This window comes from Lepisma saccharinum, chromosome 19 (assembly GCF_977018435.1).
Source record: "Lepisma saccharinum chromosome 19, izLepSacc3.1, whole genome shotgun sequence".
NCBI classification, from domain to species: Eukaryota; Metazoa; Arthropoda; class Insecta; order Zygentoma; family Lepismatidae; genus Lepisma; species Lepisma saccharinum.
The window spans coordinates 50,025,697-50,042,774 of record NC_139247.1 but is presented as its reverse complement, the minus strand read 5'-3'; the positions used below and the strand labels follow the sequence as shown (position 1 = coordinate 50,042,774).

The 17,078-nt window shown below is 37.2% G+C and overlaps 1 protein-coding gene across 3 annotated transcripts in view; it reads left to right on the top strand.

The window, feature by feature from the left end:
* LOC146002852 (clathrin interactor 1-like) overlaps positions 1 to 17,078 on the top strand; it is a 97,145-nt gene that overhangs the window by 58,045 nt on the left and 22,022 nt on the right. For all 3 annotated transcript variants that reach the window (XM_083140844.1, XM_083140843.1, XM_083140842.1), the window contains exons 7-10: positions 4,853 to 5,033; positions 6,420 to 6,622; positions 11,442 to 11,563; positions 12,963 to 13,109. In XM_083140844.1, coding sequence (XP_082996970.1) covers positions 4,853 to 5,033; positions 6,420 to 6,622; positions 11,442 to 11,563; positions 12,963 to 13,109 — 653 coding nt within the window. The remainder of the gene's footprint in view (positions 1 to 4,852; positions 5,034 to 6,419; positions 6,623 to 11,441; positions 11,564 to 12,962; positions 13,110 to 17,078) is intronic.

The following is a 17,078-nucleotide window of genomic DNA, read 5'->3' as shown; positions in this document are numbered from 1 at the left end:
GAACTTACGGTAAATATCCCTGCAAGTGACCATTATCATGAGCTTGCAGTACAACGAACTTTTAAATAATGGCAACTTCTGTCCGAAAAAGAAACTGTAACATTGAAAATGCACTTTCCTCCTCCTATGACATGAGAACAATGCCTCAGAAATGTTTACCAGCTGTCACATATTTCAGGATGTGTGAAATAGTAGTGGATATAAACCACTAAAAATAAACTTATTTTCTCTGCAAAGATTTGTTTTACTCCTTCCTGTTTATTTTATAGTTATTTTTCATAACATTCTTATTTGTCCTTCTTGGAATTCATCTGTTGCATGTGGCGTAAGCGGTGACCCTTCCACGTAGTACATTCAATTTCCAACTTCACTTCCACGTAGTACAACCTGGACTGTATTTTGCAGGCTAACGAGGCTCTGGCGTCGGGACCTACGGCCAGTATAATCTTCGTAGTGTGTGTGTTGTCCTGTGTTTCGCCCTTCTTTCTGCTGATTGATCTTCTACAGCCTCAGCTTTTAACTGAAGCCAGAATATCTTAAGATTTTAGTTATACGGCATTACAGTTGTATTATTACTTATTAGTTATGTTGGACCCCGTATCATGTGACGGGTGCAAAATAGACTAAGTGATGACTCCCTTGTAACTGCAACGCTTCTAACTCCCTCCCCTCTGTATGTGGGTGTGTTTTTCCTTCGTGGATAAGTGTATGAAAAAATAAATATGCAGTCGCTAGCAAAGGTAAGTATACATTGATTCTCTTTATCGCCCTGTTGTTTTTCGTAAGATGGTACTTTAGTGATAAGGAAAATGTCATCCTGCGTAGGTAAAGAAGAGATAAGTATCATCGAGACTTGTTAAGACGAGGTCAAGAACGTCGGGGAATGCAAAATCGAGATCGAAACTTAAATATTCGAGAGTCTTAACTTAAAATTATTTTCCCTATTTTGTGTGTCGTTTCTGCCATTTTTTGGCTAATTGCTACGAAGAAGGTTTGAGTTTGGTTTGAGTTGGTGTTTTAAGTCCACTTTATGCACAGTATGGCTAATCGGGACTGGACCTACAGTTTAAAGTGGGATAAGAACCACTTGTGCCTCCACCGGGTATCGAACACGAGACCCCTTGATTACAAGGCAATGACGCTATCTACGACGAAGGTGAATGATGATTACTGTATATGATGAAGAGACTCTCATAAGGTATGCAATAACGATGCGCATGTAAGTTTTCGAACCCAGACCTTCAGTGGTACGTTGACGATTTCGGCGAAATCGAAGTTGCTTTACTGTAAGACGTATTAGAATATAACAAAGAATCTATGCTCTTTAATGTACAAACTTATGTCTTCATGGAGGTTTTCTTGTTTTAAATGTTTGTATTTCGAGATCTTTCCTTATCAAAAAAATTCTCAAAGTTTGTGAGTCCGGATGTACAGTTTAAAGCGATATCCGAACCAACATGTGGCCTCCCCGATGGCACAGTGGTAGCGTCGTCGCCTTGCTAACATAAGGGTCCCCGGGTTCGAAACCCGGTGGATGCACATAGTGGTTCGGATCCCACTTTAAACTGTAGGTCCAGTCCCGATTAGCCTTACTGTGCATAAAGTGGACGTAAAAACACCAACTCAATCAATCAATCGGGACATCCCTAGATCGAAATACCTTTCGCATTTTCCTTTCTTTCGGATGAACGACAAATTTGCCAAATAATTCTAACCATGCGCGTGTCGAGACTTTTTATCCCCAGAGGGGATAAATCAAAACTATTTTCCAGGGGGACAAAGAATATGTACCCGTACTTATGGCGATGCTTTATTTTGAATTAATTAGTAAGGGAATAAATAACATTTATATTTATTTTACTTTCCAAGGTAAAAAGAACAGTGTACCAAATGAACAGCACTATCTTTTTCCAAGGGGGTGACAAGTGCCCGTCTTGTCCCTCCCTGGTTCTAGCCACTTCCGCTTTTTTCTTCTCTGAAGAGGAAATTTCCTTTGAAGACCACATTAGTGGAAACTCGTCCTATTTCCCTGGGTGCCGGTGAAGCGGAGAAGGGAGGGGGTTGGTTCGGGTATCACGTGACTTGCTGGAATTTTGTTTTCAATCGCAGGCGCGGAGTGTGAACAAAGGGACCAACTGTTTCCCCCGAGCGCTCGAGGCGTCTTTCAGTCTTTCCTATGCGAGCGCGGAGCGGTTTCGGTATTCGTTCGCGACTGAGCCGTTTCGAAGCGAATCAGTGAACCGGATCAGTCGTTCGTTGAAAAGATTCGTTCAAAAAGATTCGTTCGTTCGCGAACGACTCATCTCTATTACAGACCCACCTGAGAGCAGGTCAGCTTGGAAGTTGCTGGTAAAATCCAGTGTGTGAATGGCCACCTGTGCCAACAACAAAGGATACATAAAGGGAAAAAGGATCTAAGGTCCTGTTACAGTAAACACAGGCCTAAGTGTGTGTGACCAAGTGGGATATTGTGTCCACAAGTGCATTTAAGGATCCCAGTGAAAATTCAGCAAAATAGCGAGTTTTGTGTCCCTCATCCCATGTGGAAATCCAGACCACATGGTCGGCAGAACTGACGCCATAGAAGCATCCATAGGATATCAAAGAATATCCAAGTTGTTCTTAGCCATCCTTCCAAGAAAAGCCAGGAAAATTCATTTATCACCCCCCAAAGCCTTTGTTACACCAAGGAAGCACATAATAGTAATTTTTTAGTGTGGTATACCACAAATTTGTCCATGTGTCGGGATGTGGCAATAAAGAGTGAAATAGCGTGTGTAAGGCCCCAGGTATGAGTGATATAGTGTGAAAACGGCTGATATGTAAGTACAAAATCTTTTGTATATCTTTTTTGTGCCATGTACAGTGAAATGCTCATGTTTGGTGGCAGCTATGCCACAAGTGGTGTTCTTTTCAATGAATAAATATGTCGTTTAAAGGTGTCTGACCTTCTATCATTTTAGTGAATCATAAGCCTATTAAGCCCTCCTCTAGTTACCGATTATTAAAGTTAGGCTAAAGTTCGTCTGTTGCTTAACAGATATCTCAGGGGATATCTGTTACTATACGGAACACCACACGTGGAATAGGGTCTGCGTGTGGCCGCGTAAAGCGTGGTTCTCTTTTGTTTTTGCTGTTTTTGATATATTATATATTTAAAGTTAACCTTTTGTAAAACCAACTTTAAAGCAACATAATATAGACAAAGCAAACCCCCAATCCAACAGAAACCAATTCCCCTTATAACATCATACAGGAAAATAGAACTATGGTGAAATTAAACCAGAAAAGTTTTTCTTTGATTTTTATTCTCGCTACAGTGGAACCTGGATTTTACGTTTTTTAGGAAACCAAGCTGCAAAAACTAAAAATGAAGGATAATGTAAAATCGAGGAAAACTTTATAATGTTTTACTGTGTTGGTACCATCAAGATTGAATGTGTAATGCAGGAAAATGTAAAAAATAAATAAATAAACAACCATTTACAATATTGCTGTATAGGTACCAATACATTTCATGTTTTCTTTCGAATAACTCACATCATGGCAGTGCCTATCTCCCTCCTTTCTCTTTTCATGAAAGAATATTAGAACAGTATAAGTTAAATTGCTAATAATTTTACCAATAAGATATATATAAACAACCTGTAATTTATTATTTTATTTAAATGGATATGATCACCAGGTTGGTGACAAGAGTGTATGAAGTAGTTGACTTTGTTTCACCACTGAAGTTCCCATGTTCAAGTCACACCCCTTGGCATGGGTGTTCGTTGTGTATGCCCCTTAATCAATTTCATGTAATCGCCACTCATCCTCATCGTTGCAATTAGCCGAGAGTAGCAGGAAAGTGAACTGAAAAATAAATACAAAATGAAGACCGTTCAGAATACTTCCTGGTTTCATTAAAAAAAATGTTGGAATTCCCTTGCAAACCACATTGAAATCCCTCAGTTACGTCCAGTATGGCTTGCCAACGTGAGAGGACCCCCTGCAATGTCATAAACTAAAGCGCACGGTCATGTTTCTCATTTTGCTTCCCCTTCTCTCGTGCCTGTGCCGTGATGGAGTGGAAGGGGTCCATGCATTTTTTGTGAGTATTCCTTCATGGATATCATATTCACTTATCCTCATCTTTGTGATTAGCCAAAAGTGACAGAAAAGCAAAGTAAAATAAATCAATCGATTGTGCCTGTGTGCCATGAATCCATTAGTTATTATTGATTCCGGAACCTTTGACAACCCTACTCTCAGCTCGTACACAGTTGAAAATTCAGTGACTGGCATTCTTATTTGAGTCAAGCTGTAATTAAGGAGATGAAATAAGCATTCAAGGTCGTAATTAAAAGTGTGTACTTTATTAGTGTTGGCAAAGAGTTCATATTGATCTGCATCTAATGTATATCATTCCATTACTGGAATATATCCAACCAAATTAAAAATTTAAACGTTGATGTAATAAACGGGTAACAGAATTGTAGCACCAACTTTCAAAAAAATTAATAGTAATTTTAGTGCTTCTCATATCTATTCATATTATTTGAGAGTTACTCATCACAACAATGGAAGGGGATGCAAAATAAATTAAAACAAAATGAAGAAATATTCAAGGTCCCAGCTTTGATACCCAGAGAAGACACAAGTGGTTCAAATACCACTTTAAATTGTAGGTCCAGTCCCGATTGTCCTTCCTTTACAAAAAGTCTACTTAAAATGAAAACTCAAACATTGGCAATTCAAAATTTGCATGGTGCTGTGCACATAGGTAAATCAGTGTTTTTCCTAATATATTACTGATCTTTGGGACTTAAAATTAGGATTTACCTTTAGAATATTTATTTTTAAATTTCAGTGATGATGGAGATAAGTACGACTCAGATAACGAGAAGAACCCAAAAGGAAAGGAGTATAAAGACACAGATAGTATGGACTCGTACGAAAGGAAAGAGAAGCCGAAAACTCGTACAACACCGAAATTTGTGAAGAAAGTGGATCTTGGTGCTGCAGCTAACTATGGCAAAGATGCTTCACAGGTAATTCATTCAGTGTTTCTTTCGTTTTGCATTATTTTGGATCGTTTTACTCGATCTCGTATCATAATGATTGTAAGCTTGATGGACTGGCTAGCATTTGTCAAATTTGTATTGTTCCTGGATTTTTATCCCAGCCAGGACATGGATATTCTTTGTGATTGTCTTTCCATTAATTTCATCACTCGTCATTAGAGAAAGTGGCAGAAAAGCGAAGTAAAATGAACTAAATCAATCAATTTTGTACTGTCCTAAATGTTCAATCAATAGCACTAAGTGCAATAACTAGTAAGGTTCTATTGCTCCATACTAACTCTTCAATGTCTGTAACAAATGTAATACCACGCAAATTTATTTTGTTCTTTGGATGTTTTTTTTTTCAATGTGAGGTTCAATGATCTGAATGAGTAATTCTCAACCTTGGTGAGACTGTTACTCAGTAAATTCATTTTTTTGTAAAGTTATAACAATCCCAACAATTTTACATGTCAATACCTTTGTATTTTTTTAACTTTACATATCAATTAGCATGTGCCCTTGATATTAAATATCAATAAATAAATTATGGTACAATCATAAAGAGTAACAGCTTGGTTATGTCTAGGTTTGTTGTGTGTGTACGTTGCTTTTGAATTATTTGTCAACAACTGAATCTAATTAACTCTCATGGACAAGTATAACACTGATCTAAATACCTTCCTTGACTCTGCCACGTAAGTAGAGTGCTGGACCTGCATTCTTACCACTATGATCTCAGGTTCAAGTCCTGGTCATGGGTGTTCTTTTGCCAGTGTCCATGCATTAATCTAATCATCATTCATCCCCATTGGCTCCATTAGCCTAAAGCAAGATAAAATGAAGGAAATGCAAAAGTTACAAATAGAGGGCCAACAATGCAAAAGTCAATGTTCTCCAAATTCAGTAAAATTCCTTTTTATAACTATTTGGCCCCTAACTTTGCAATGAAAAGCCAGCCCCCATGGCGGAGTGGTTAGCACATCGCTCTACGATGCCCGGGGTCCTGGGTTCGAATCCTGGCCTGTATGTTTGTGAGTGTCAATTCATCAAATTTCACCATATCATCACTCATCCCTGTCGCAAATTAGCCAAAAGTGGCACAAAAAGCGAAATAAAATAAAGCAAATAAATAAATCAATCATTGCAATGGAAAGATAAAATATTTTGCTTCATACAATTAATAATTCCATTAAGTCAATTGTCACATGTCAAATATTGAACAAAATAATTAAAAATAAAGTTTATGTACACATTCTGTGCCAAGATTTGACTCTAACCTGATGTTTGTCCCATCAATGTTTTGAAAATGTCTTCTAATATTCCAACTATTAACGTGTGTGTTTAATGAAAGAAACTTGCTTTGATTTCCAGAACAATAGTCCAGCGAAACCTGCCCATCCTCAGAAGAACAGCAGCGACCTCTTGGGTGAGATTTTGGATAACAAATCAAGTGCAGCGACAGGAGATGATGATTTTAATCCCAGAGCGACTGAGATGGGAAGTGTAAATAATGACTTTGGTGATTTTGAAAGTGCTTTCGGGAAGACCTCACCCAGTGCTACAGTCCAAAGCAGGTAAACTAATTTGAGCAAACAGTTTGTATGTAAAAAGTCTGGATAATGTAAAAGTGAAAGATTTTTAAAGTATACGTAGTTTGTTGTAAGGTGTTGGTACATCGAGAGGTTTGTGCAGGGTGTCTACTAGTCTGGAAATCCTGGAGAAGTCAGGTAATTTACTTTTTCTGGAAAGAGCATGAAAATAATGAACAAGCAAGAAATTTTAAATTTGTTGTGGACAAACCATACTTCAGTTTAATGTACTGAGTATTGCCAGCAGTTACAGTAAAAATTGTACTATTTTAGTGTAGCAATCTATTACAATAAGTAGCTATTGGAAATTTCAACTTCCTTGTTAAAAGTTTTTGATTGTGTTTAATACATATTAGAATTAATACAGATTTTATTGGTAAATTTTACTATAATTATGTATTATTTGTTATAATTATCATGGTGTTTTATAAAAAAAAAAGTATTTTTTTTTACCATACGTAAGTCAGTCCTGCTGTTTGCAACTAAGCTGTAAAAAAAAGGCCAATCTAACCAAATTCCCAGTTTGTGTCTTACTAAAGTTCTTACATTCCATGAAATATTCACGACAAAGATAAGCATGTTTTTGAAATATCTTAAGTTTATTTTTCAAGTCGTGAATTGAAGTAGGATTGTCCGAAAATAACAATTGTTGAGACAGAGGTATGAAGTCTATCAATCATGAGTCCAACGAACTCTTATTCTGAAAATTTCGCTCGCAAAATCTTGGCTCCTCTTAACCTAGTTTCCAGAAAATCCACCGGGTCTTCTTAAATTTCTTGCTTTCTTAATACCTTTTCAGATATTAAACTATGCACACTTAGACTGTTACAAAATTGTTTTACAATACTTTCTAGAATTATGTCCCACTTGGAATTTTGCTGAATATGTTGTAACCATATTTTACTAATTCTACATTGAACTTTAGATAGAACAGCAATCAAAATATCTTTTACGGGAAACATTTTCTTTTCTACAAGCATTTGAATGGAATACAAAAACCTAAAGATATTTTCTGCCTTTTCATCGTTCAAATTGGGAATATTTCGCAGAAAGTGATTCAAAGTATATTGTGCCATATTATTAGACAACTTATTCATAGCTCTTCCAGAGAATACGGAAGTACGATTCAGCAGAAAAATGTATTAAATTCTGGGATGGTCTTTTATTCACCCAACCTTTCCTCCTTTCGAACATCACCAAATTCCAAATGAGGTTTTGGCAAGGCAGGTGAAAACTGGTTTAATGACTGACCTTCATAATGTGTGGAACTTACAGGTAAGCCCTGGTACATAGTGCAGTCACCAGCAAGTGGCAGCAATGTGTCTGGCACACAAGTCAAGTCGACCGTGTGGAAGGGATTGCCGGTCGCATGACTCATCTTTACTGCTTTCAAACAACCAACTATCTATCTTCTGACTTACAAATTTGGACAAATCAATCTGCAATTAAAAATACTATCAATTACAAATACAAGGGTGGTTCAATAATTATTGTCCCTGACATATAAGCAGTATTATTTTTCCACAATGTCCCCCTTCACAGTAATGCACTTCTTCCACCTATGCTGTAAAGCCACTATGCCAGCTTCAAAGAATGTCTGTGGCTGAGCCGTGAGCCATTCTTCCGCAGCGTCCATAACAGCAGCATTTGAGGGAAAATGCGTCCCCTTGAGGTGCTCCTTCAACTTCGGGAACACATGAAAGTCACTAGGGGCGAGGTCGGGTGAGTAGGGAGGGTGTTCCAATACATGGAAACCATCAGCATGGATTGCGGCACCAGTAACATGGCTTCTGTGTGCTGGAGCATTATCGTGGTGAAACAGCACTTTTCGCCGCAACATCCCACGCCGTTTCTCCTTGATTGCTTCGCGTAACTTAGGGATTAGGGCTGCATAATAGTCCCCAGTAACAGTGTGTCCCACCAGGTAGTCAATAAGGAGCACACCCTTCGCATCCCAAAAAATTGTGGCCATAACCTTGCGTGCTGATGCTTGTACCATGAATTTGCAGGGGGGAGGTGAATTGCTGTGCCGCCACTCCATACTCTGTCGTTTGGACTCGGGATCATAGTGGTGGAACCATGTCTCATCCACTGTCACAAATCTATCACAGAACTGCTTCAGGTATACCCCCATCAGCTCCAAACCAGCCCTTGAACATTGAACTCTGTCTTTCTGTTGTTCACGGGATAACATTTTGGGGACCCATCGCGCTGACACCTTTCTGAATCCCAAGTGTTCATGCACAATGGTTTCCACTGAGCCTACAGAGATGTGCATGATGTCTGCTAACTGTTGCACCGTGATTCTTCTGTCAGCCATAATCATGTCATGCACAGCATCAATGTTTTCTGGGGTGGATGCTGTTGTTGGAGGACCAGCACCAGGGGCCTGTTGACAGCTTTCCCTGCCGCAACGGAAATCGCGGCACCAGTTTTTTACCACCTGGTAGGTAGGAGCCACATCACCCAACACACTGACCATGTCCTCATGAATCTCCTTTGGGCTTAGCCCCTTTTTCTGGAGGTACTTGATGACAGCTCGTTGTTCGGTTTTCTCCATTTTTCAAACTAAGTGCCACCTCTTACACATAAAAAGAGAAAAACAAATTTACTGTAGCACCTACGGTTCTGAAATTTTGCATATAGGCATCTAAGACATTAGGCTACAATATCCCCATCATTCATTGCAATTCATATCCTCTAAGTATGCCGGGGACAATAATTATTGAATCGCCCTCGTATTTGCAGCAAATAATTTCCCAGAACTAGAACCACGCTCTCTTGCAACTAAGCTGAAAAAAAAATTCCCATCTCATTGTAGTCACGCTCAATCTCAACTGCATAAAGCAGGATCTACTGTAAACAGAGTGACAGTGAAAGTAAGCTGTTGTCCCAGTCCATTCTTCTAGGAAATTATTTTTACGAATTCAAACCAGAACTTAGATCTTTTCAATTTTATTTTTAACAATGCCAGAATATAGAATTCTAATAGACACCTAGTTAATATTTCCCTTTCCTTTTTATATCAAATTCAAATAAATTTATATCCTACAACTTAATTAATTAATAATTGGGGGATAATACGTGAGTAGTGCCCGCGGCCATACGACCGAGAATTATAGATTAGGTTCCTGGATACTGAAACTAATAATAATCTAATTATCAATTGAAAATAACAAACCTAATATTGAACAAATAAATAAATATCTAAATAAAGAATTAGAAGGAACCCCAATCTACTTACATCCCCCATCGGATAGCCACACTCACCATTCACGTGTACAGTAAGAGTCACTCCACTCTTTCCCCCTTAACGGATGCCTCCCGACTGAGCAGGCTTGATTCTTCCTCATGGCTCTGAGCATGCTAGCCAATCAAAATGAGACAAGACGTCATACAATGATACCAACTCACTTTGTGGGCAGAGGGTTATATGTTATACATTTGCATGGGAAGTGAATATTGTACATATTTAATAAAGTAGGATTGGAAGTGTGGTTTACCTAAGATATAGTGATCATCTTGCATATACGAGTAAGTTTGAATACATGAATTGCTCTTTACAAAATTGTTGACACGCTCCTTCTGGCATTTCTGCAAAACTGTGTAAACTGCCAGTCAGGCAACTATTTCATCTGTTAGCTGTTCATTCTCAACATTGAGATTAATCAAAGACTTAGAAAAGCCACATAAAATAACCAATATTGAAGTAATTCATTCGATGCTCTACATTGGGCCTAGAGTTTAGAGTGGAATATGAGCCAATGTGTTTCCTCTGGAAATTGAACCTTGGATTCCTTCTTTACAAAAGGACCGTATTAGCCACTATTCTATGAGGAAGGCCCTTGACAAAGTTGAATCTTTTGAATAGCATATCGCCTGTTGAATACTATTTTGTTGTATGTCCATATGCACTAACTTTGCAGGAGTTTGATGTCTGTGAATTTTGAGTATACTTCTGCAAACTTTTTATTAAGTTGATAATTCACGCTACTTGATATCCCGAAATGTCGAAAAATTTAAGGTTCTTGAAGAAGATAACCGATCCTGAGTCTTGCTCTTAAATAGATTGGCAAATTAGTTATATTAAGATCATTTAACTGTGGAACATGATAATATGTCCAACTCATTTCAAACAAAAAAAATGGAGATACGACAAAACAGCATTCAGCTGTCAATATAGCCAGCCTCTGTGGCAGAGTGGTAAGGGATCCCAGGTTTGAATCCTCATCTGGGCATGGTTTTTCTTCATGAGTGCCTCTTTATCAATTTCATAATATCACTCATGCTCGTCATCGAAATTAGCCAGAAATGGCAGAAAGTGACGTAAATTAATCAAATCAATCAATTACATATTCTGTTAAACATCAAACATTTACTGGAAATTAGTTGAAATGTCTGGGAAACCTGCATTTTTGTGGAGTGAGTGGAAATTCCCTTGGTATGAACTGAATCTAATTCCTTTGTTGTTGTGCTTTTGTGAGAATAGATTCATGACTACATAAAAATGTACTTGTAATGTGCATTTGTGTGTTTTGCACATAATTGATTTTCCTCCTCCCCAAAGCATTGTCTCAAGATGACTGACAGCCATGCATGGCTACTGCTTGTACAGTCATGGACACTTCTGGATTGTAATAATCCCATTGAAAGCAAATAGTACGTCACAATCCAGAAGACTGTACATTGCATATTTTATGCAAGAAAACATGGAATTAAAATTTGTCACTTTCTTGATTCACAGTTGTTTGTTACATAATATTTACATCCAGTGAAAATATTCTTATTGTATTATTTATTTCAGCAACTCGACTGATGAATTTGCTGATTTCACGTCAGCATTTTCCCCTGGGCAGGGATCATCATCAAATGGTCAGGCACCTTTTAGTCCAGTGAATACAAACCAAGTAAATAATTCGGATACAGGTATGTACAGTTGACACACAAAACATTTGTAGTATTTGTATTGAATTACTTCATTTCACTAGGTTAACGCATATCCCCGCATAAAGCTACATTCAGAATGAAATTATTTCTATTCTTTCTGATTCCATTAAGAAGGAAATAAAGGGTGTTTTTTTAAGAGTGATAGAACTTTTGATAGGGGTAGCTGTCATTTGTTTTGTTTTGATGACATGTTGTTGATGACAGTGAGCGTTGGCAAATGATCATGGAAAGATTGACGCCTCAACAACGTTTACAAATTGTGGAAATATATTTCCAAAATCAATGTTCTGTTCGCAAACGTATAGAGCACTTCGGAAATATCGGTGATGTCAGTGCATTGGCCTCACAATATCATGGGACCTATCGCCACTGGATTATTTTCTTTGGGATATCTAAAGTCTCTGGTTTATGCTGATAAACCAGCAACAATTGACACTTTGGAAGCTGACATAACTCGTGTTATTAACGACATACGTCCCCAATTACTTGAAAAAGTGGTTCAAAATTGGACTGATCGAATCCGGTTCATTACAGCTAGTTGTGGTGGAAATATGCCGGAAATTATTTTCAAAAAGTAAATGTCAGAAAGTTATCTTTCGAATGAAAACACAATTGGCTTCAAACTTATTTTTTTGTGTGTTTTATTTCAATTCAAAGTTCTATCACTAAAAAAACACCCTATAGTTTCTATGGTGCAGAAAGCAAGATATTATAGCATAATTGCAGACTGTACTTCTGATGTAAGTCATGTGGAACAGTTAACATTGATTATTTTCTTATTTATGAATAACTTATCTTCTTGCATTATGTATTCTTTCATTTTATTATGCTAAAAATTGGTTTTACCATGTGAAATTTCCCGGATAACAAGCTTAGTTGTTCATACATTATGTTTTCTTTTTACGTATTTTGGGTTGGGGGCGGCTAAAAGTAAAATTGCATGGGGCGGCAAAATTCCTAGGGTCGGGGCTGCCTGTGAGTTATGCAATTCACGGAAAATTGATTAATTCTGCTGTAAATATTTGAAAAGCAAAAAATGGACCCCTTTATATAGGAATAAATTTAATACACTGGTAACTACATAAATGTGCTATTAGAAGGGATATGTTTATTTTGTGTAGTAAATGCAGTTTTTAAATCAAATTTAGCATTATATTCACATTTTTTAAAACCAAAATGTAATTTTATATACCGCTTTTTAACCGCTATAACAGTAAAATATTATTTAATTTACCACTTTTGAACCTGAAATTGACTCAATTTTTGTACCGAAATTTTGCTTTTTTATTTACCAAAAATATGTGCCTCTAGAAATTCATTTTAACAATGATTATACCAATATGTATTCAAGAAATGTATGTATACTTTTGTATTTCAGGGGGAAAATCAAATGCAGATCTGTTGTTGGGCCTAGGATTAAACACTGCACCACTAGCAACAGTGCCTAGTGTACAACCAATTCTAGGAAATAATCCAAGTTTACTTGGAGGCTCAAATGCCTTAGAAGCAACTTTTACCTCTCCAGGTGAGTTACATGGAATTTTTATTTTAAGATGTGCATTTTTATGTGAGGAGAAAAGTAGCAATGGGACAGATTATCTGTATCAGTTAATATAGGCACATCAGTGTATCTGTTCGTTCATATAATTAGCAGTAGTTTTAAAGATCTGATATATCAATAAGCAGTCAGAAATTCGGGCAAATTTTGTTGTTTTTTTTCTGCCATTTTGTTAATATATGTATGAATATAAACACATTTATATTCCATGGTTTTGTGAAGTAAATTTCTAAATACTAGGGCTGAACAGATACCACTTTGAACTGATAACCAATACTCTTACCGATTATGACAAATACAGATATGTCAAAATTGTAACATTGAAAAATTGTTCAAAATATTGATTAACATTAGTACATTATAAGCACCAGTTTACCAATATTTTGCTTTAAAATAATATTAATTTACATCAGAATTATAAAATAATTGGTGCAAAGAAACTTTGAATTTTGTATAACTTCCAGGATAATTTGACTGCAAAATTGCTGCATGGCATTTTTGCTGATCTCACGAAGGATCAAAATACAAGGAAAAATATTTATTTGCTAGTATCAGTAAATAAAATCAAACTGTTACTTTCAAATATCAATACTGCTGGTATCAGCCAATATTGACACATCAGCATCACCATTGGCTCATCCCTACGAAACATGTTTTTCTTTTCAAAGGCCAAACCCCAAACCCATTGCATACATTAACCCTTTCGAGACGGATGACGAAATATTCATCATGCATGGAAATTCCCCAAGGATGGGGCTCATTTTAAGCAAAATGTAACATGTTGGAAAATGTTTTTTTTAAAAAAGTTGTAATAACACTATAAATGCCAATGAGGACTAGTTTTATTCAGAATTTCCAAGGCTTTCGTTCGGTAAGGTAAACATGTCTATGTGTACCCATATTTGGAAGCAACAGACAAGAGGAATTTCAATTTTGTTATTATTATTTTTTTTTTTCTTCAAAGTTTGGCTAGCTCCCATCCGGTAGCAATCATCGATCTGGGCAAACCACCACTTGTTGCTGATTGCCCCAAGTTATGTAATGGCGAATACATAATATCAAAACGATAATACAAATAGTAAATTTTTTTTAAGAAGAAAACTCAAGGTCAAGGAGAATGTTATATCACAACTGACTGGAAACTCCCATCAGAAATTTGCCCATCGATCCGAACTGAAAGCTTGAAAAGGAGTAGGATTGTTCGCAAGGGCACGAACTCTTACACCTGGCTGTCCAGAGAAAGGAAGAACATTCCCCCCCATGTCTATCTCCCCCTCTTCACTTTTTCCCACTGCACTCGCATCACCACTATCTTCATTCTCCTCTAATTCTTCATCATCTTCCCCCCTTCCTCTTCTGGTTCTTCTCGATCATCTTCTGGCACACCCTGTATATCTTCAACTTCTGTTTCATCCCCCATGTCAAACCCCTCCTCCAATAAGTCACGAATTTCTCCTGGCCGAAGAGATTCCAATCACAAAAGACTCTTTCTTCTCACAACAAGGTTTGAAAGGACTCACGTTCATAGCCCGATAACAAGAGAATGATTTGTGCAGCCAAACTCCTTGCCTGCAAGTGCGTATTACATTTCACCTACGCCTCTCTCCTCCCCCAAAGACCGTAGCCACCTGTGTGGCACAGATGCCGCGAAAAGCACTTTCCAATAATGCACAGAAAAGCTTCCTCCCCCCCCCCTTATCCCCCCTCCCACTTCCCCACCTGTTGCTAAGTGGAAAACACAGGACAAACAAAGCTCTAATCCCTTTCTTCCTCCCTGAGCCAAATTTGCTGCGTAGAAATGACGCTTGTTTAGAACTTGAAAGACTGAGCCCTTTAACTTATAAAGCCTTGGGAAAAAACATGGGCTTTTGTTGTCTTTTAACAATCTGCCTGGCGACATGACAATGACGTCAGAGTCTACCCTGCGATGACTGCAGGTGTGAGATGGATGCTTGTAGATTAAAGGCAAAAAGATTGTGTTTTTTTTTAAATTCGGTTTCCTGTTTATTGAACATTTATTACGAAGATATGTGTTTGCCGAAATATTCGTCAACCGTCCTTCAGGTACTTTTGTCATCTGGAGGCTCCGCCTCGAAAGGGTTAAGGATGTTAATGAACAATTCATGTTCAAAGGACATTTACAATTTTGCATGGTTTATCGGTATCTGCAGAATTTTCTTATCTGCCCATTCCTAGAGGAAAGTAATGCAAATCTTGCAGCACAGAATACAAACAATTAACAGGATTAATGAATATTTGTAGTCTACAACAGCATTTGCAAGCTTTATGGATACACTGTATGAAAAAGTGGTGGTTAACTTACCTTGAAGCGTAACTTATTCTAATAGATCATGCACAGAGTGATTTTTTAAACATTCATGTGAGAAAAATGTGAAGCTTTTTTCCCTGATTTGAATGATACTCTTGTAATTTTGCATACCAATGTAAGGAGTAAGCACAAATGGTTAAGATTACATATTTGACTTCTGTGAAAGCATTCAATGGAAGGGGAAATTATTTGAATAGGTGAAGTAGTTGTCGTAACTGTCATTACTTCTTTCCATTGCTTTCTTTGTTATGCAAGCAAAGTAGTGTATTCTTTATGTTAATTTTTGCCATATTGTGTATATTTTTACGTACAAGTCTCGATATCTGAAAATACTGTAAGAGGTTTACCATCATATATGCAAGAGAAATAAGTTGATCTCATGTGGCCATGGATCAGAGAGATTTGTATCCGAACTCTTGATACTGTAAGGGCGTCACTGATGTTGCAGTGGCAGCATCCTCCCCTTGTAATCAAGGGGTCCTGGTTTCGATACCCGGTGGAGGCACATACTGGTTTGTATCCCACTTTAAACTGTAGGTCCAGTCCCAATTAACCTTACTGTGCATAAAGTGGACTTAAAACACCAAATCAATCAATCTTGATACTGTAACACTGAAACTTTGTACAGTGGAATCCAAATTTTACATTTTTCCGCATTATCCATGCAATCTTGATGTTCGTAACACAGCAAAATGTTACGTATTAAATTTTAACACATTTAAGTTTTTTCAGCTTGTACCATACAAAACATAAAATTGAGGTTCCACTGTATAGCTCTTAACATATTGACACAGTTTACATGTGTTTCTCTAGAGAGCTATTAATACAATTTGTACACATCACTAAAAAACACTTAACACTTATGTCAACAAATCATCAAGAACTAAAAAGATTGAATGGATTTTGATGTAAATCCTTCTTATAAGTGAGTGCCAAGTGACTCGGTGTTTTTTCAGTATCGGTGTTTTTTCAGTATTGTGTAGTACATCTGAACAGGGTGTTAAGGAAATTGAAACGTTGAGAAACTAAAAATGTTGTACAGGTTATGTTTTGTATTTCCATGTTGTAAATTTAATTGGTTTTCCAATTAATTTCGAAGGACCACTGCATTGTAGTGTGTCACTGCTTTGTTTGTTTGCAGGTGGTGGTATTTCCAATTTCTCCTATCTGGTAGAGCTAATGGGTGTTTCTTGGCTTGAGTTGCCTGCTGTGCTTTACGACTCAAGCCAAATAACACCCACCAGTGGGAATAATCGGAACCACCGCCACCCAGGAACAAATAGTAAAGCCGTGATGCATTACTATCTCCTTCCCAGATGCCGTATCCTTTGTTAATGAAGGCAGAATATCACCAGTACAATATATAATCCATATTTACTGTGCCCACCATGTTAAAATTGTTACCCTACAGTATACATTATTTGTACTGTGACTGGTTGCACAGGCAATCTGAGAAAATTTCTCTCAATTTGTAACTAATACAAAGCAAGTTATATTTGAATTATAATTAATTAGTATATTGTAATTCTGATTTTCCCTCTTTTTAATCACACTGCAATTAAATAGTACACATGTTTTATATATTGATAACATGTGCACACTTGAAT